A 14,832-nucleotide genomic window follows, 5' to 3' on the forward strand; every position below is an offset into this window, starting at 1 on the left:
TCTCGATTACAGAGGGGTGGAGCCACACAAACAACCGCTCCTAGAAGTAACACAAGTTAATACCGGAACGGTGCCGCAGGTGGGGAGAGGTGGCCGGGAGTCTCACAGCCTGGACACCAAGGCCCCGGACACCCGAGTCAGGTCAGGGCCCTTTCCCGACGTTGACCGTAAAGGCAGCACGGGCTTTCTGCGCACGCGTAAAACAATCAACCGGCACACACCCCGTCCCCTGCTCTCAGATTGCGCATGCTCAATGGAATCCCTAGCCACTGGGCCCTTCAGTGTTGAATCTCAGGAGGCGCTCCCCAGGTTTTCGAGTCCCTTCGATAGCTCAGCTGGTAGAGCGGAGGACTGTAGCTAGTTTCCCAGCAGGAGACATCCTTAGGTCGCTGGTTCGATTCCGGCTCGAAGGAGACAGGCACGTTTTTTCCAACTTCCTAGGAATTTATGGCTCTCTCCGTGGGACAGTGCCCCCACGTACGTCTCCACGATCGGTACAAATGCTTGCGCTTTCGCTCTAGTTTGGGCCTGTGGCAGCCTAAGTGTGTACCGTTTTGCCTTCCGCAAGCGCGGAGGTGCCGAGCTGGTTCCCACCTCGTCCGTACGTCTGTGGGCGGGGTGCTGCGGGCCCGGCGTTGGGCTTGTTCTTAAACCGTATTAGGCAGTTCCAAGCCCCCGAGTCACACCGAAGGGGGCGAATGTGGCTACGCCGACTCCCCGGAGCCTTGCGGGGACCTCTTCTGGGCCCCGGGCAGCGTCATCTAGCTCCGGCGGCTGCGAGGAGGCGGGAGGTCGGGGAAAGAGGGAACTTGTGCGCCGGGAATCGAGCGTCAGTGAGAAGACAGGAAACGAAACAGTCCAGAAGTGACACAGAGTTAGGGAGACGCGCCGGCGCGCAGACTTCCCGCCCCCTTCGATAGCTCAGCTGGTAGAGCGGAGGACTGTAGGCGTGCATTCGCGGCCATCCTTAGGTCGCTGGTTCGATTCCGGCTCGAAGGAGCGGCACTTTCGTTTTGTGACCTTAGCGTCAGTTTCCGAGCACGATCAAAAGTCAAGGCACGATCAAAAGTCTGGTCAAGAAAATTTATCTTCTTTTCGCAATGTTCTGACCCTTCTCTAGAGGAACAGATAACCAGAGAGAACCAGCGGTGGGGGATTAGCTCAAATGGTAGAGCGCTCGCTTAGCATGCGAGAGGTAGCGGGATCGATGCCCGCATCCTCCAGTTTTCTATCCTGTTCTGGTTGGTTTTTCTTTCGATTCTCTCGCTCAGACCGAACCCAAGCTACAATGCAAGGAAATTATAGGAAAAGCTTGCGGTAAGCGCATTTTAATTTCTCGGCAAAGAATGGTAGGTAGCGTTTCATTCTTCTTATTTTAGCATTTTACTAATTTATTTTTGGAAATTCATGACATCTATTGCCACTGTTTCCTTTGTGATTTTGTTTGATGCCTGCACTTCCTAGGGCAACTGGTCAGAGGCTAAACAGGGGAACTCACAGGTGGAAAAACAAGAAACAACGCAAAAGGCAGTGACTGAAGTTGGCTGAGCAGAGTAAGCCAGGACCATTCTGATCCATCTCAGCTGCGTAGGGTAGGGGTGCCGGCTCTGGACAGATCCATGGTAAAGGGTAGCTGTGAAGAGCCTGGGATCCAGGGCTTGCTGGTGGAGGAAGGCTCTAAGGCCATTGGCTCCCTGGGAAGAACTGTGGTAGAGACCAACACTGGCGCTAGAATTAATTGGTAGTTATAATAGTTCTGTCTAGGGCTACCCTTGAGAGCAGTCTGTTTTGTCAGAGAACCAAAATCAAAACAAAGATATAAAACGTACACATACTCCCTGAAAGATTCAGAGACTGAACAGAACACTCACAAAGACTTTTTCAGTAATTCTGCTCTTGAGAGCAGTCAGTCTCTATCCTAATTCTTTAGAATACAGTCACAAAAACCTAGTCATCCTGCAGTTCCCACAACACAAAACACAGATATTCCAAAGGCAGAAATATTTCTGAAATATTTTCTGAAATAAACATTTACTATTTCTCAGTTGGAATTATTAGGTGGCTTTTTTAAAAATTAGCAATGATCATTTATTCAGCACTTTATGAGCCAAGCACGGTTCTAGGTATTTTCACATTTATGAACTCTTTATTTCTCATATAAAGGAAATACCAGGCCCAGATACCTTCCAGAAAATTGAAGAAGGAATAATTCCCAACACATTGTGTGAAGACATTACCCTGATACCAAACCTGGCAAGAAAAGAAAACTACAGAACAATATCCCTCATGAATACAAATGTAAAAATTCTCAAGAAAAATCTAGTCATTTAAATCTAACAATATATAAAAAGGAAGCCACGGGAGTGACCAGCAGTTAAGCTGGAAACCATAGCCAGCAGTTAAGGCGGCTCAGTCCCAAATGGCCAACTGCAAGGTTCAGTCCTGGACCCAGTGGCTTGAAAAGTCACACAAGGCTTGACAAATCACACCAGGTACATACGTGTGCATGTCCAAAATCTCAAAAGAGAAAGGATTGAGGCATGCCCATTCCCCCAGGGGATGATTTCTCACTTTCTCTCTCTCTCTCTCTACCTCTCTCTCTCTCTCGGTCTCTCCACCAAGTGCACATGCTCTATAGCAAAAATACAAAAAGACAAAAAATTTTAATGAAAAAAAAAAAAGAATGGATTGAAAAAGTGTGACACATATATTCTATGGAATACTACTCAGCCATTAAAAAAATAAATAAATAAATAAACCAAGACCCTGGCTTTTGATAGAAACTGGTTGAATATAGAGGATCTATTGCTGAGTGAAGCAAGCCAGGATATGAAAGAAAGAGATTGTATAGATCCACTTAATATATACTGACTATCCTCACTTTATGGTAGAAATCAAAATATTGGAGGACATAAAAGCAGTGAAAATAGTTGGCTATGATGGAGACAGTGTAGAATGGGGCAGGAGTATGGAGAAGGATCGCAAGAGAACAAATAGAGAGGCAGGACATTAGTGGGACACAGAAATGGTTTATTACCTGCTGATGATGACGTGTATAGTGTTCTCAACTGGACTAGTCTGAGAAGTATTTCATGTTGGGTAAAGTCTTTTTACAGGCAAAATGATAAATAGTGATTGAGAGTTTTAAAAATAATTGGAGTAATAATAATAATCTGGAAAAAATAATGAAAACCTATTTGATGATGATATGGATTTTAATGTCTTTTTATTGACTGAAATGCATGGTATTCCTTCTGGAAAAAGAAATGTAATACCCTGTAAAGTTACATGTGATTCAATGTAATATAAACAAGATTAGGATAATAATAAATTTTAAAAATAGGAGAAAAATTTAAAAAAAAATAAAAGAAAACCACATCATGATAAATGGGATTTATTCCAGTAATGCAAAACTGGTTCAACATTTAAAAATCAATGTAACTCAACCTATAAAACAGAGCAAAGAAGAAAAATCACATTATCATCTCAGCAGATACAGAAAAGGCATTTGATTAAAGTTAACATCCATCCTTGACTTTAAAAGCCATCAGCAAACTTGGAAGGGAAAGGTACTTTTTCAACTTGATAAGGGGCATTAATAAAAGACGCACAGCTAACTTATTTAATAGTGAAGGGCGGAGTCCTTTCCTCCTAAGATCAGGAGAAAGGTAAGGCTATGCCTGTGGGTTTCTAGATAGTGTGATAAGGCAAAAACAGTGAAAAAAGATTGTCAGGTTGGAAGGGAAGACAAAACTGTCTGTTGACTGGTATCTTCTTTTTTAAAATATTGATTACTTATTAAGATAATAGTATTGTAGATGTTTCGGATAAAATATTAAATAAAATATATTAATAAAATTAATTTTATTTGATTTAAAAAATAATGTAGCTACTAGAAAATTGAAAATCATATTTATGACTCGCATTTATCACTCACGTCTTATTTTCTTTGGACAGGGCATGTCAGAGAGGTAGGCAGGGGCCATATCATGTCAGGTTTTAGGGTTTGTATGGATCAATGAATGTCTTTATCCTAGGAGTAATGTGGCCATCAGTGGGATTTAAATAAGGACTGTTATGTGAGAAATGGATTGCAGAAGGCAAGAGTGAATTCAGAAAAATTAGGAGGCAAGAGTAAAAGGGAGTTAGGGTAGAACCAAAATAGAGGATTTCAAACATGGGCCATGAGGATGAAGTTAGGTTCAAATATTTGCGACTGTCAGTGTTTATTTCTGGCACTTGAATTATGCCAAGAGATTGTTCAGAGGAAAGTACAATATGTTAGTTTTCTAACATTTCCTCAGAGAACTTTATGATGAAGTAAAATTTATAAACAACAGATTTGAAGAAGGAGTAATTATCAAGATTTGAAGAAAAAAAAAAAAGCTTTCAACAAGAAGTTTGCAAACTATCTAATGAAGAAATACCTCAGTGTTAACTTCTGTTAAGTGCTTTCAAGTTCATTTTGCTTTGATTTTCAATTTTGTAAAATGTGTTGATTTTGTTAAATAATTTAAAATCATACATCCTAGATGCCTACTGCCAGGCAGACAACTACATTGTAAACTCTGACAAAGTAGACAGAAGGAAAATAGTAAGTATTTTGTCAATGTCATGAAAAAGCCTCCAGAATTTCTTTGCTGGAGAGAGTGTTCTGGGGTATGTGTGTGTGTGTGTGTGTGTATATTTTTTTGTGGAGGTGGGGGGTTGCCATAGGGTACATGTGCTTGCCAGAGAGACACAGAGACAGACCGTGAGAGTAAAAGCGAGAAATGACCCCCTAGGGGAGATGACCATTGCCACAGTCCCTTCTCCTGGGATCTTGGGCATGAGAAATGACCCCCTAGGGGAGATGGCCATTGCCAGAGTCCCTTCTCCTGGGATCTTGGGCATGCATGTACATGTGCCAGGCATGATTTTCAAGGTCCAGGACTCAAACCACTGCCAGTCATGTGGAAGTCCAGCACCTTAACCACTATGCTACCTAATGACCTGTACATTGTATTTTCTTGAGCAACTAAAAGTTGCTATACAGAGGCAAATTCTTAAGCCACAATAATGACTAGAAAATACTTTTTTGGGGACACTGCTAAAAAGGATACTAAAAACAATGACATTTAACCTGACATATGTCTCCTGTAGTCAGATAGATTATATCTGACAAGACTGATAAGCACAGCCTGGCACTTGGACACCAGCTCATCTAAATCCCGAATGAAGAGCAGTCTTCTTTCCATTGATCATGTCTGGTACTCTCAATAATTGAGGGATGGAGTGGTGGACAAATGGAAGGACAGATGGACAGATAAAATAGTTTATGCTAATGAGATGACCCAGAATGTGGACTGCCTTGCCAGAAAGACCAACCGTATTAGAATGTTGGTGCTTTGAAGCATGTGATATTAGCCCAATCTCCAGAGAGGCAAAGGAGCTGAAGTCTGAGTTTAATCACATGGCCAATTATTCAGTCATATCTATGTAATGAAACCTTGATAAAAACACTGCACACGGAAACTCCAATGAGCTTTTCTGGTTAACAGTGTTCTGTGTGGATTTTTAGACTTTTTAAAAAAGAATTATTTTATTCAACTTTATTTGTTTATCTATTTCAATTTGACCAGAGAGGGGCAGAGAGAGAGGGGAAGTGAGAAAGCAAGCTGCCAGGTCTGGGACTCGAACTGCGGTTGGCTATGTGGGAGTCTAGCACCCTTAATGACCACGCTACCTGCTTGTCCCATGTATTTTTATACTTTGATATGCCAGAAAGTCTCCACTCAGACACAGAAGTTCACATTTGGGATCCATGCCTAACTTCATCCTTTGCATTTCTTCTTTTGGCTAATCCTTAATTTGTATCCTTTTTTGCTCTAATAAAACTATAATCATAAGTGTAATACCTTCTTGAGTTCTGTGTTTTTCTATATCAAATTATTAAATTGAGGGGTAGCAGAAACCCCCAGATTTGTGAACCAGTTGGTCTGAAGTGTAGTGGACCTGGGAGCCCCCAAGTTTGCTGCCAGTGTGTGAAGTGAGGGCAGTCCTGTGGAGAACTATGTCCTGAACTTGTGAAGTGTGGCCCAACTCCAAGTAGTCAGTGTCACAGTTACATTGCAGGTCTACATTTCATTCCCATCTCCTGGTCTCTGAGGCCTGGTTCCATTTGGCTTAGAAGCAAGAGGTTTAAAGCGATCCAAAGCCTTCTTTTTCTGTTGTCATTCCTTAGTGTCAAATCTATAGTTGGATGGCTACTCAGGCTCTAAGGGATGCATGGCCTTTCTCCAGGCTGTCTAGGGAATTAGGGAACTGTTGGAGGAGGGGGAAGTGGTGTTGGTTTTGCTTCAATTTCTCATTTTGTCTGAATATTCTTCTGGGGTCGGCCCTGTGGTACAACAGTAATGAGCTGCTCAAAGAAGCCAGATCCCACATAGCAGCAGAGGTTTGAATCCCCAGCCTAGATGACCCGAAACACGTCAGGCTCATGAGTAAGTGTCCAAGATCTAATGAGCTAGAGGACTGTAAGAAGGGGATTACAGAGTGACCAGATCCTAATGGGGGCATGGGGGCGCCTCTCTCTCTCTCCCCTATGGGCATGAATAAAAGGATTTTAAAATATATTCCTGCTCCAGGCTGATGGAACTCAGGAAGGAGGGGAAGGGCAATGAGGCTTCCAACCAAGGTAGCACCCTGTGTAATTGCTCCTGATTGGCTTTAAGCCCCTGTCCTGATGTATGCAGTCAGGAAATGGGGAGCAGAAGGGGAGGAGGGAGTGCCTCCTCTCTATAGTCCAGGATACCTTCAGGAGACTAAGCTGATTTTTATGTCAAGGTCCACTCAAAAACCTCAGAACCTTGAAGATGACTTAATTTCCGATTCAATTCCAGAATGTTCCCTATCTCCCAGACACTGTGAATGCTTTGGGATTGGACTATCGTCTTCGAGTTCCTCTCTCTAGGGCACAACACTCTCCCTGTGTACCACTCCCAACTCATACACCTGCCCCATAGACTGCTGGTCTGTGAAAGTGGGAGGAATAAGGAATGGAGAACAGAGGATAAGGAGGTGAAGATGGACACTACTCATCAACATGGCTCTTACTCCTATAGGGTTCTTGCTGGCTTCCTGTGTTTCCTCCAGGGACATGCTAGGAAAAAGTAAGCAGCAGAGAGCAAGAAGAAGCAAAGAGAAAATGAGAGGAGATAGGACCAGCAGGTGATGTAGTGGTCAAGGTGCTGGACTTCGACATGGCCAACTACAGATCGAGTCCCAGACTCGACGGCTTGAAACTCATACCAGGCACATGTGCATGTGTGTCAAAAAGAGATTGCAGCGTGGTCATCCCTTCTGGAGGGTGATTTCTCATTTTCTGTCTCTCCGTCTCTTCAGCACATGCCCTATAGGAAAAGTCTCTCTCTCTCTCTCTCTAAAGAAAGAAAGAAAGAAAAGAAAAGAAAAAGAGAAATAAAAAAACGAGAGGACAAGGATCAACTGTACCTCAGGTGATCAAATTGGGGATTTTCAATGTCAACATTAGTACTGTTTAAGAGAGATTTTTCCCACTGCAAATACTACTGTTAAGGTTAAGATAGGTTATGAACCCCACTCACTCACAGATGAAAGAATCAGTGAGGTCACGTTCCCAAGAATGCAGTGCAAGGTAGACACAGACACTGCAGAGAAGCCCTCTCCTGACTCACTGCAGCCTCTCAGCACCACTGGTCACTCAGACCCAGAGCCTCTGAGTCACCTCTGTGTATTCTACCTTCACAGCAACTCGAGAGTCCGTTTCCTGCCTTGGCTCCCCAGCACCATTGCCCTGTGCCAGGGCTTCGTAACCTCTCACCTGGATCATTTGCAACCACGTCCAATCTGGTCCTTAGCCAAGTCTCCTTCTCTTTAATCTGTCCCAATCACCACCCTGAGAGATTAATCTGACCAACACACAACTCCTGTGAAAATGCCTCTGTAGGGAACTCTTAAACACTTCTCATTGCCTAATTTATTAAGTGTTAAAAACTCTTTAGCCCTGTGTCAAAAACCTAAAAACAGACAATCTCTTTAGCCCTGTACTCAGGATCAGCTAATGCATCGGCAGCGTGCCCTGCACACCAGCTCAAACCATCTTGTGCTCTGAGGTGCCGTTCACTTGTGCTGCCATCTCTGCTTCTGTGCCTGCCCCTGAAAAGCCCCATCTATATGCACCCAACTGTATGTCCATCCATCTCTGTTCCTCAGTGCGTCCGTTCACATGCTCCCTTGACCAAGGGCGCTTCTGATTCCTCCTCCTGCCACGTTCTATAACTCCTTTTCCTGTTTTCTGTACCATAGCTCTGAATATGTATGACTTATCTCTACTGTTCACTGAGTTCCTCAAGGACAGTGACCTGGGTCTTGTTCATCTTTCAATCTTCAGCGCCCTGCACAATGAAGACACATGATAAATAGTCGAAGGATAGTTTTTGAAGAAATGAATTTTTTTCTGTAGGAGCAGGCTCTTCTCTGATGTATATTATTTAGTTCAAGTGCTTTTCCTACCCTAAAATGTCCTTATTCCCCTGGAGTAGAAACATCACTTTTCCTAGAACAAATTTCACATATGCACTCAGACCTCCATAACCCACAGATATCTGCCTGGGCTAGGTGAACTGGATTAACTCGGTAATAGAAAAAACTTTCTCCAGTTCCATTTTTACTGTAATTGCTAAATAGATGTTAAAAGGAATAAGAGGATTCTCCAAAGATCCCTGAGATGTTTATGAATACATGTAGTGTATTATTCATTAATAGGGCTTATTAGATTCTCAAAAAGCTTTCAGTGCACACAACACTAAGGCCACACATAACCAGTCACACCAACCTACCCCATGATGGTAATTAAATGCACACCATGGGTTCTGTTAACAAAATCTGCTGATTATTCAAGGTTTTACAATCAAAGAGACATAAGATGCAAATTCATCATATCAAAACAGACATGGATTTCTTTTTCATTTTTGATCAGGTTTAAAATTTTTAAATAATAGCTACTAGTAAAGAAGTTGTTTCACAAAATCCTGGGAAGTGTCAGAATCAATGCTTATGGCTCAAGAACAGATAAAAACATATAAGAAGTGACCAGAGAAAACAATCATTTTAAAAGCTATTTTGAGGGCTGACTCTGTGGCACTGCAGGCACATGCTGCTCAACTGGTGTGGAATCCATATGGAAGACTGTGGGTTCTGTGCCCCAGTTGACCTGTACACACCAGGCACATGTGCTCATGATCCTAGCTGGCTGGGAAGGCTGCATGCATGGGGATCACGGTGCAGGACCCTGTTGAGGCTACTTGTCTTTCTCTTTGTCTCTTATTCTTGCGAAAGAAAGAAACCTTTTAAAATATCACCTTAGAAGTATAGGCAAACACAAAGGGGTGTGGGCATTTCAGGAGCAGATAAAACGCAGAGGTGGAAGGCCTCCATTTTCAGTCCACTTGTCAGGGACAGCTGATATCTGTCCCCTAGTGTATAGCAAAATGAAATAGGGGTTCTGATATCCCAAGTCCCAGTTACCACCTCATGACAAGTTACTGGTTATTGTTGCTAACTTCAATTTTTTTTTGGAGAGGTTTTTGCTATAGGGCACGTGCGCTCGCCAGAAAGACAGAGACAGAGAGACAGAAAGCGAGAAGTCACCCCCCAGGAGGGATGGCCACACCGCAATCCCTTCTCATCCATTCTCCTCTTGGGATCCTGGGCACGCACGCACACGCACCTGGTGTGAGTTTAAGCCACTGGGTCCGGGACTCAAACCGCGGTCAGCTACATGGGAGTTCAGTGACATAGCCATTATGCCAACTGCTGGTCCCCTAACTTCAATTTTTAAGGAATGTCAAATTTTCTTTGTGTTTTGGGGTGTCTGGAAGGATAATGGAGTACAAGATAAAAGGGGTTATGTTAGGGAGGAGGGAAAGCAATATGGAAAAAGGAAAGAGCACACTAGACTTCTGTTATATATCTTTTTCTTTTTAAATAATTGAATCATCAACTAACACTTGAGAAAAATTTTCAAGATCTTTCTATTAAAAGGATTAAAATCAGCTTTTAAATTGACATTTTTCCCAGATCGCAACCCCAACAGAGATAAAATATTAACATAAAGAAAGTCTTTTCTGGGCTGGCCTTGTAGGCTAGTGGTTAAGGGAGCCAAATTCCACGTTACAGACCCTGGTTTGAATCCTGGCTGGTCTCGGAGGCTTGAAAAACACACCAGGCACTTGTGCGCATGTGCCCCAAATCCTGACAGGGTGGAGAAATGAAGGGGAAGGGATTATCAGGGGATGTGTCCTCTCTCCCTTTCTCTCTCTCCCTTTGTTTCTCTCCAGTGAGTGTGGGGGCTCTCTGGCAAATTTTTAAAAGTCTTTTGAAGTCAGAATAATGATTTTCAAGACATGTTTTGTTTCCACCTAAGAAAGTGCTATCATGCTACTTTTTGTAACTTGCTTCCTAGACTCCCAAGACAGAAACGGTATTTGTTATACAAACTCTTGGCTACACTCCACTCTAGCCTGAGGACCCGTCACCAAGTTCTTATTGAGTGCTCACAGAGGGCACGGCTCAGTGACTGGGCACGCACACCGGCATCTGTTGTTGACAACTGTCAGGTTCAGCCTCCTTCTCCTCACCACCCCCGTCTAAATGGGGTTTGTAATCCTCCTTCCCACCCACTCTCTTCACTCCCTGGGGCAAGAATGTTGACTCCTGCTCTCTGTCACCTGTCAGGATCCATCCTCCTGTCACCGGCTTATATGGACAAGTCGGCCCACCGACACGTGATCCCAGGCTGCTAAAAACAGCCCCGGCACCCATTCCCAACCAGGGCCTGAAACAATGTCCTCCACCGAGAGAAATGTAAAGGACACTTGATCACACAATCCTTGGAATTATTTCCCGGAAACACTCGCAGAAGCCATTCGGAACACCCTTTCCCTGGCAGCGCGCTTGGGGACGGCCAGGAGATGAGTGCATCCCTGAATTACAAGTCTTTTTCCAAAGAGCAGCAGACTATGGATAACTTGGAGAAGCAACTCATCTGTCCCATCTGCTTGGAGATGTTCACAAAACCCGTGGTCATTCTTCCCTGCCAGCATAATCTGTGCAGGAAATGCGCCAGTGATATTTTCCAGGTAGGTCCGTCTGGAACTCGGGGAGTGGGCAAGCATCCCTCCTCTCCAAATAAGTGTTTCACACTGAGGTGAATTCCTTTAGAAAACGTTTTAAGGCTACCTTTATTTTTAAGATGAACTATTTAAATGATTTGCTTTGTTCTTTGCGGTCTGTTTCCTTCTTATTCCCAAATCTCGTTTTATTTTAAAACTAAGAATGGTATTTGTTTCAAAAGAAACCAAACCATCCCTTCTCATCCATTCTCCTCTTGGGATCCTGGGCACGCACGCACACGCACCTGGTGTGAGTTTAAGCCACTGGGTCCGGGACTCAAACCGCGGTCAGCTACATGGGAGTTCAGTGACATAGCCATTATGCCAACTGCTGGTCCCCTAACTTCAATTTTTAAGGAATGTCAAATTTTCTTTGTGTTTTGGGGTGTCTGGAAGGATAATGGAGTACAAGATAAAAGGGGTTATGTTAGGGAGGAGGGAAAGCAATATGGAAAAAGGAAAGAGCACACTAGACTTCTGTTATATATCTTTTTCTTTTTAAATAATTGAATCATCAACTAACACTTGAGAAAAATTTTCAAGATCTTTCTATTAAAAGGATTAAAATCAGCTTTTAAATTGACATTTTTCCCAGATCGCAACCCCAACAGAGATAAAATATTAACATAAAGAAAGTCTTTTCTGGGCTGGCCTTGTAGGCTAGTGGTTAAGGGAGCCAAATTCCACGTTACAGACCCTGGTTTGAATCCTGGCTGGTCTCGGAGGCTTGAAAAACACACCAGGCACTTGTGCGCATGTGCCCCAAATCCTGACAGGGTGGAGAAATGAAGGGGAAGGGATTATCAGGGGATGTGTCCTCTCTCCCTTTCTCTCTCTCCCTTTGTTTCTCTCCAGTGAGTGTGGGGGCTCTCTGGCAAATTTTTTAAAGTCTTTTGAAGTCAGAATAATGATTTTCAAGACATGTTTTGTTTCCACCTAAGAAAGTGCTATCATGCTACTTTTTGTAACTTGCTTCCTAGACTCCCAAGACAGAAACGGTATTTGTTATACAAACTCTTGGCTACACTCCACTCTAGCCTGAGGACCCGTCACCAAGTTCTTATTGAGTGCTCACAGAGGGCACGGCTCAGTGACTGGGCACGCACACCGGCATCTGTTGTTGACAACTGTCAGGTTCAGCCTCCTTCTCCTCACCACCCCCGTCTAAATGGGGTTTGTAATCCTCCTTCCCACCCACTCTCTTCACTCCCTGGGGCAAGAATGTTGACTCCTGCTCTCTGTCACCTGTCAGGATCCATCCTCCTGTCACCGGCTTATATGGACAAGTCGGCCCACCGACACGTGATCCCAGGCTGCTAAAAACAGCCCCGGCACCCATTCCCAACCAGGGCCTGAAACAATGTCCTCCACCGAGAGAAATGTAAAGGACACTTGATCACACAATCCTTGGAATTATTTCCCGGAAACACTCGCAGAAGCCATTCGGAACACCCTTTCCCTGGCAGCGCGCTTGGGGACGGCCAGGAGATGAGTGCATCCCTGAATTACAAGTCTTTTTCCAAAGAGCAGCAGACTATGGATAACTTGGAGAAGCAACTCATCTGTCCCATCTGCTTGGAGATGTTCACAAAACCCGTGGTCATTCTTCCCTGCCAGCATAATCTGTGCAGGAAATGCGCCAGTGATATTTTCCAGGTAGGTCCGTCTGGAACTCGGGGAGTGGGCAAGCATCCCTCCTCTCCAAATAAGTGTTTCACACTGAGGTGAATTCCTTTAGAAAACGTTTTAAGGCTACCTTTATTTTTAAGATGAACTATTTAAATGATTTGCTTTGTTCTTTGCGGTCTGTTTCCTTCTTATTCCCAAATCTCGTTTTATTTTAAAACTAAGAATGGTATTTGTTTCAAAAGAAACCAAACCATTGAGTCTGTTTCAAAGTTATAAATGTGTTACTGCGCACGACATTCATGTTGGAGTTTCTTGTTTGTGGTTTTGGCTATGAAATCATTGAACGGAAAAGCCCCTCCTGTGACAATGGTACCTGGCAGGTGACTGAAAATAAGGGCTGGCCGTGTGTTTCATGTCCACCTGCTGATAAGGCCCTGAGGGATTATCTCTTGACGAGGTTAAAGTAGACCTTCCTGTTGGTAGCAGCAGAGAGTGAAATGAAGTCTCAGAAAAGCAACCTGTCGTGTTACTCAATTCCTCTTTTTCTGCTTGGCAAGAACAGGCCTCAAACCCGTACTTGCCCACCAGAGGCGGCACCACCGTGGCCTCAGGGGGCCGATTCCGCTGTCCATCCTGTAGACATGAAGTGGTTTTGGACAGACACGGGGTATATGGACTTCAGAGGAACCTGCTGGTGGAAAATATCATTGATATCTACAAACAGGAGTCTACCAGGTAACCATGTATCTTCACTGTATCAAACCCTGGAGACTCGCTTTTGTTTGTTTGTTTGTTTTAATGGGTTACTATTCTGAATGCTTATTTATCTATCACAGACTAATTGTTTTATAAGACAATGTTTTTACAAGTCAGTCCTTCCCAAGGGTCTGGGAACTGCTTGTGAAAAGAAAGGAGGGAGCTGCTGGTGCCCATACTTGTGTGTCAATTTAAGAATGAAGTGACTCATTAATACTAATCCCTTCCAGATGGTGCTGTTGAAAGAGGCATCTGTCCCCCACACCCCACCTTAAAGCCTTGTGTTCTATACATTTTAGACTTTTTGCACTTTACAGGTCCAGGTTCTATAAAGCAGAAACATTCTAGTACAAAACTCACTAGAAAATGAACAGAAATGACATCTTTCAAAATAGCCTCCTTCTTAGTTCAGATAGTTTTCCCTTAAAATGATCTGCATACTAATAATACGAACAAAATCCTCGGACATGATTTGTCACTGTATTGACTCTATGGGAAGGTACAAAGCAAGGCATTGTCCCAGCCTTTAGAGAATTAAAGTTCAGACACAGGGGAGGGGAAAAAGAAGAACAATAGAGTTCAAGTTATCTTCCTTACCCCCTGGGTTGTATTTACTGCATACTCTTCACGTACACTTGCTGATTGATTGGTATGCAGGGTAAACACCCGTTTATTTTAAAAAATGTAGAATAGCATCTTACTCAGTTGAACCACCTTAGCTGTAGAGTTCCTTTCCTAGAGTCAGCACTGCGGAAATCTGTTCCTAGAAGGCAGGATGGGACGAGCCCTTTCTCCAGGAGCACAGGTCAGCCCAGTCCATGCAGCTTGAGAACAATACCGAGACCATCTAGAAATGGGCTCTTTGAGGTTTTCATTAGGGGACACGTATTTATGGAACATCTGCAGGGCTAAGGGCCGCTGTGCTCTCAGAAGAAAAGCAGTTCTATAAATCTAGCATACAATTATTGTAATTATTATGGCTATTGGCTCCTACTTAAGATCCAAAACTAAATTAGATAGTACAAGGCTATAGATGGGATTGGGGAAAACAAAGAATCGCTGATAACAATTGCAGATTGCAGTTGGCTGTTTACTCTGCTTCCAAAGTCTCACAACAAAAATGAAAGTACTGTTGTTACCTCACAGATCTGATTTCATTGCATATCACTTCTTTAAAATGAAACATACACACACACAAATACATGACACCTTAAAAAAAAAAAAAAAAAGAACCAGCTACTTAATAACTACCCAA

At 43.4% G+C, this 14,832-nt stretch overlaps 1 protein-coding gene and 3 non-coding genes across 5 annotated transcripts in view; all 4 read left to right on the forward strand.

The window, feature by feature from the left end:
- The first annotated feature begins 320 nt into the window (after nt 1–320).
- TRNAY-GUA (transfer RNA tyrosine (anticodon GUA)) lies at nt 321–413 on the forward strand. Its single transcript has 2 exons — nt 321–357; nt 378–413. It is a non-coding gene; the product is annotated as a tRNA-Tyr (tRNA).
- Nucleotides 414–910: 497 nt separating this feature from the next.
- TRNAY-GUA (transfer RNA tyrosine (anticodon GUA)) lies at nt 911–999 on the forward strand. Its single transcript is given in 2 exon segments — nt 911–947; nt 964–999. It is a non-coding gene; the product is annotated as a tRNA-Tyr (tRNA).
- Nucleotides 1,000–1,150: 151 nt separating this feature from the next.
- Nucleotides 1,151–1,223, forward strand: TRNAA-AGC (transfer RNA alanine (anticodon AGC)). Its single transcript has one exon. It is a non-coding gene; the product is annotated as a tRNA-Ala (tRNA).
- A 10,961-nt stretch (nt 1,224–12,184) lies between these two features.
- Nucleotides 12,185–14,832, forward strand: part of TRIM55 (tripartite motif containing 55) — a 51,794-nt gene continuing 49,146 nt past the window's right edge. For both annotated transcript variants that reach the window (XM_006150442.1, XM_006150443.1), the window contains exons 1-2: nt 12,185–12,848; nt 13,384–13,556. In XM_006150442.1, the coding sequence (XP_006150504.1) occupies nt 12,681–12,848; nt 13,384–13,556 (341 nt within the window). In that variant the 5' untranslated portion in view covers nt 12,185–12,680. The remainder of the gene's footprint in view (nt 12,849–13,383; nt 13,557–14,832) is intronic.

Source organism: Tupaia chinensis, unplaced genomic scaffold (genome assembly GCF_000334495.1).
Source record: "Tupaia chinensis unplaced genomic scaffold, TupChi_1.0 Scaffold000288_2, whole genome shotgun sequence".
Lineage (NCBI taxonomy): Eukaryota > Metazoa > Chordata > Mammalia > Scandentia > Tupaiidae > Tupaia > Tupaia belangeri.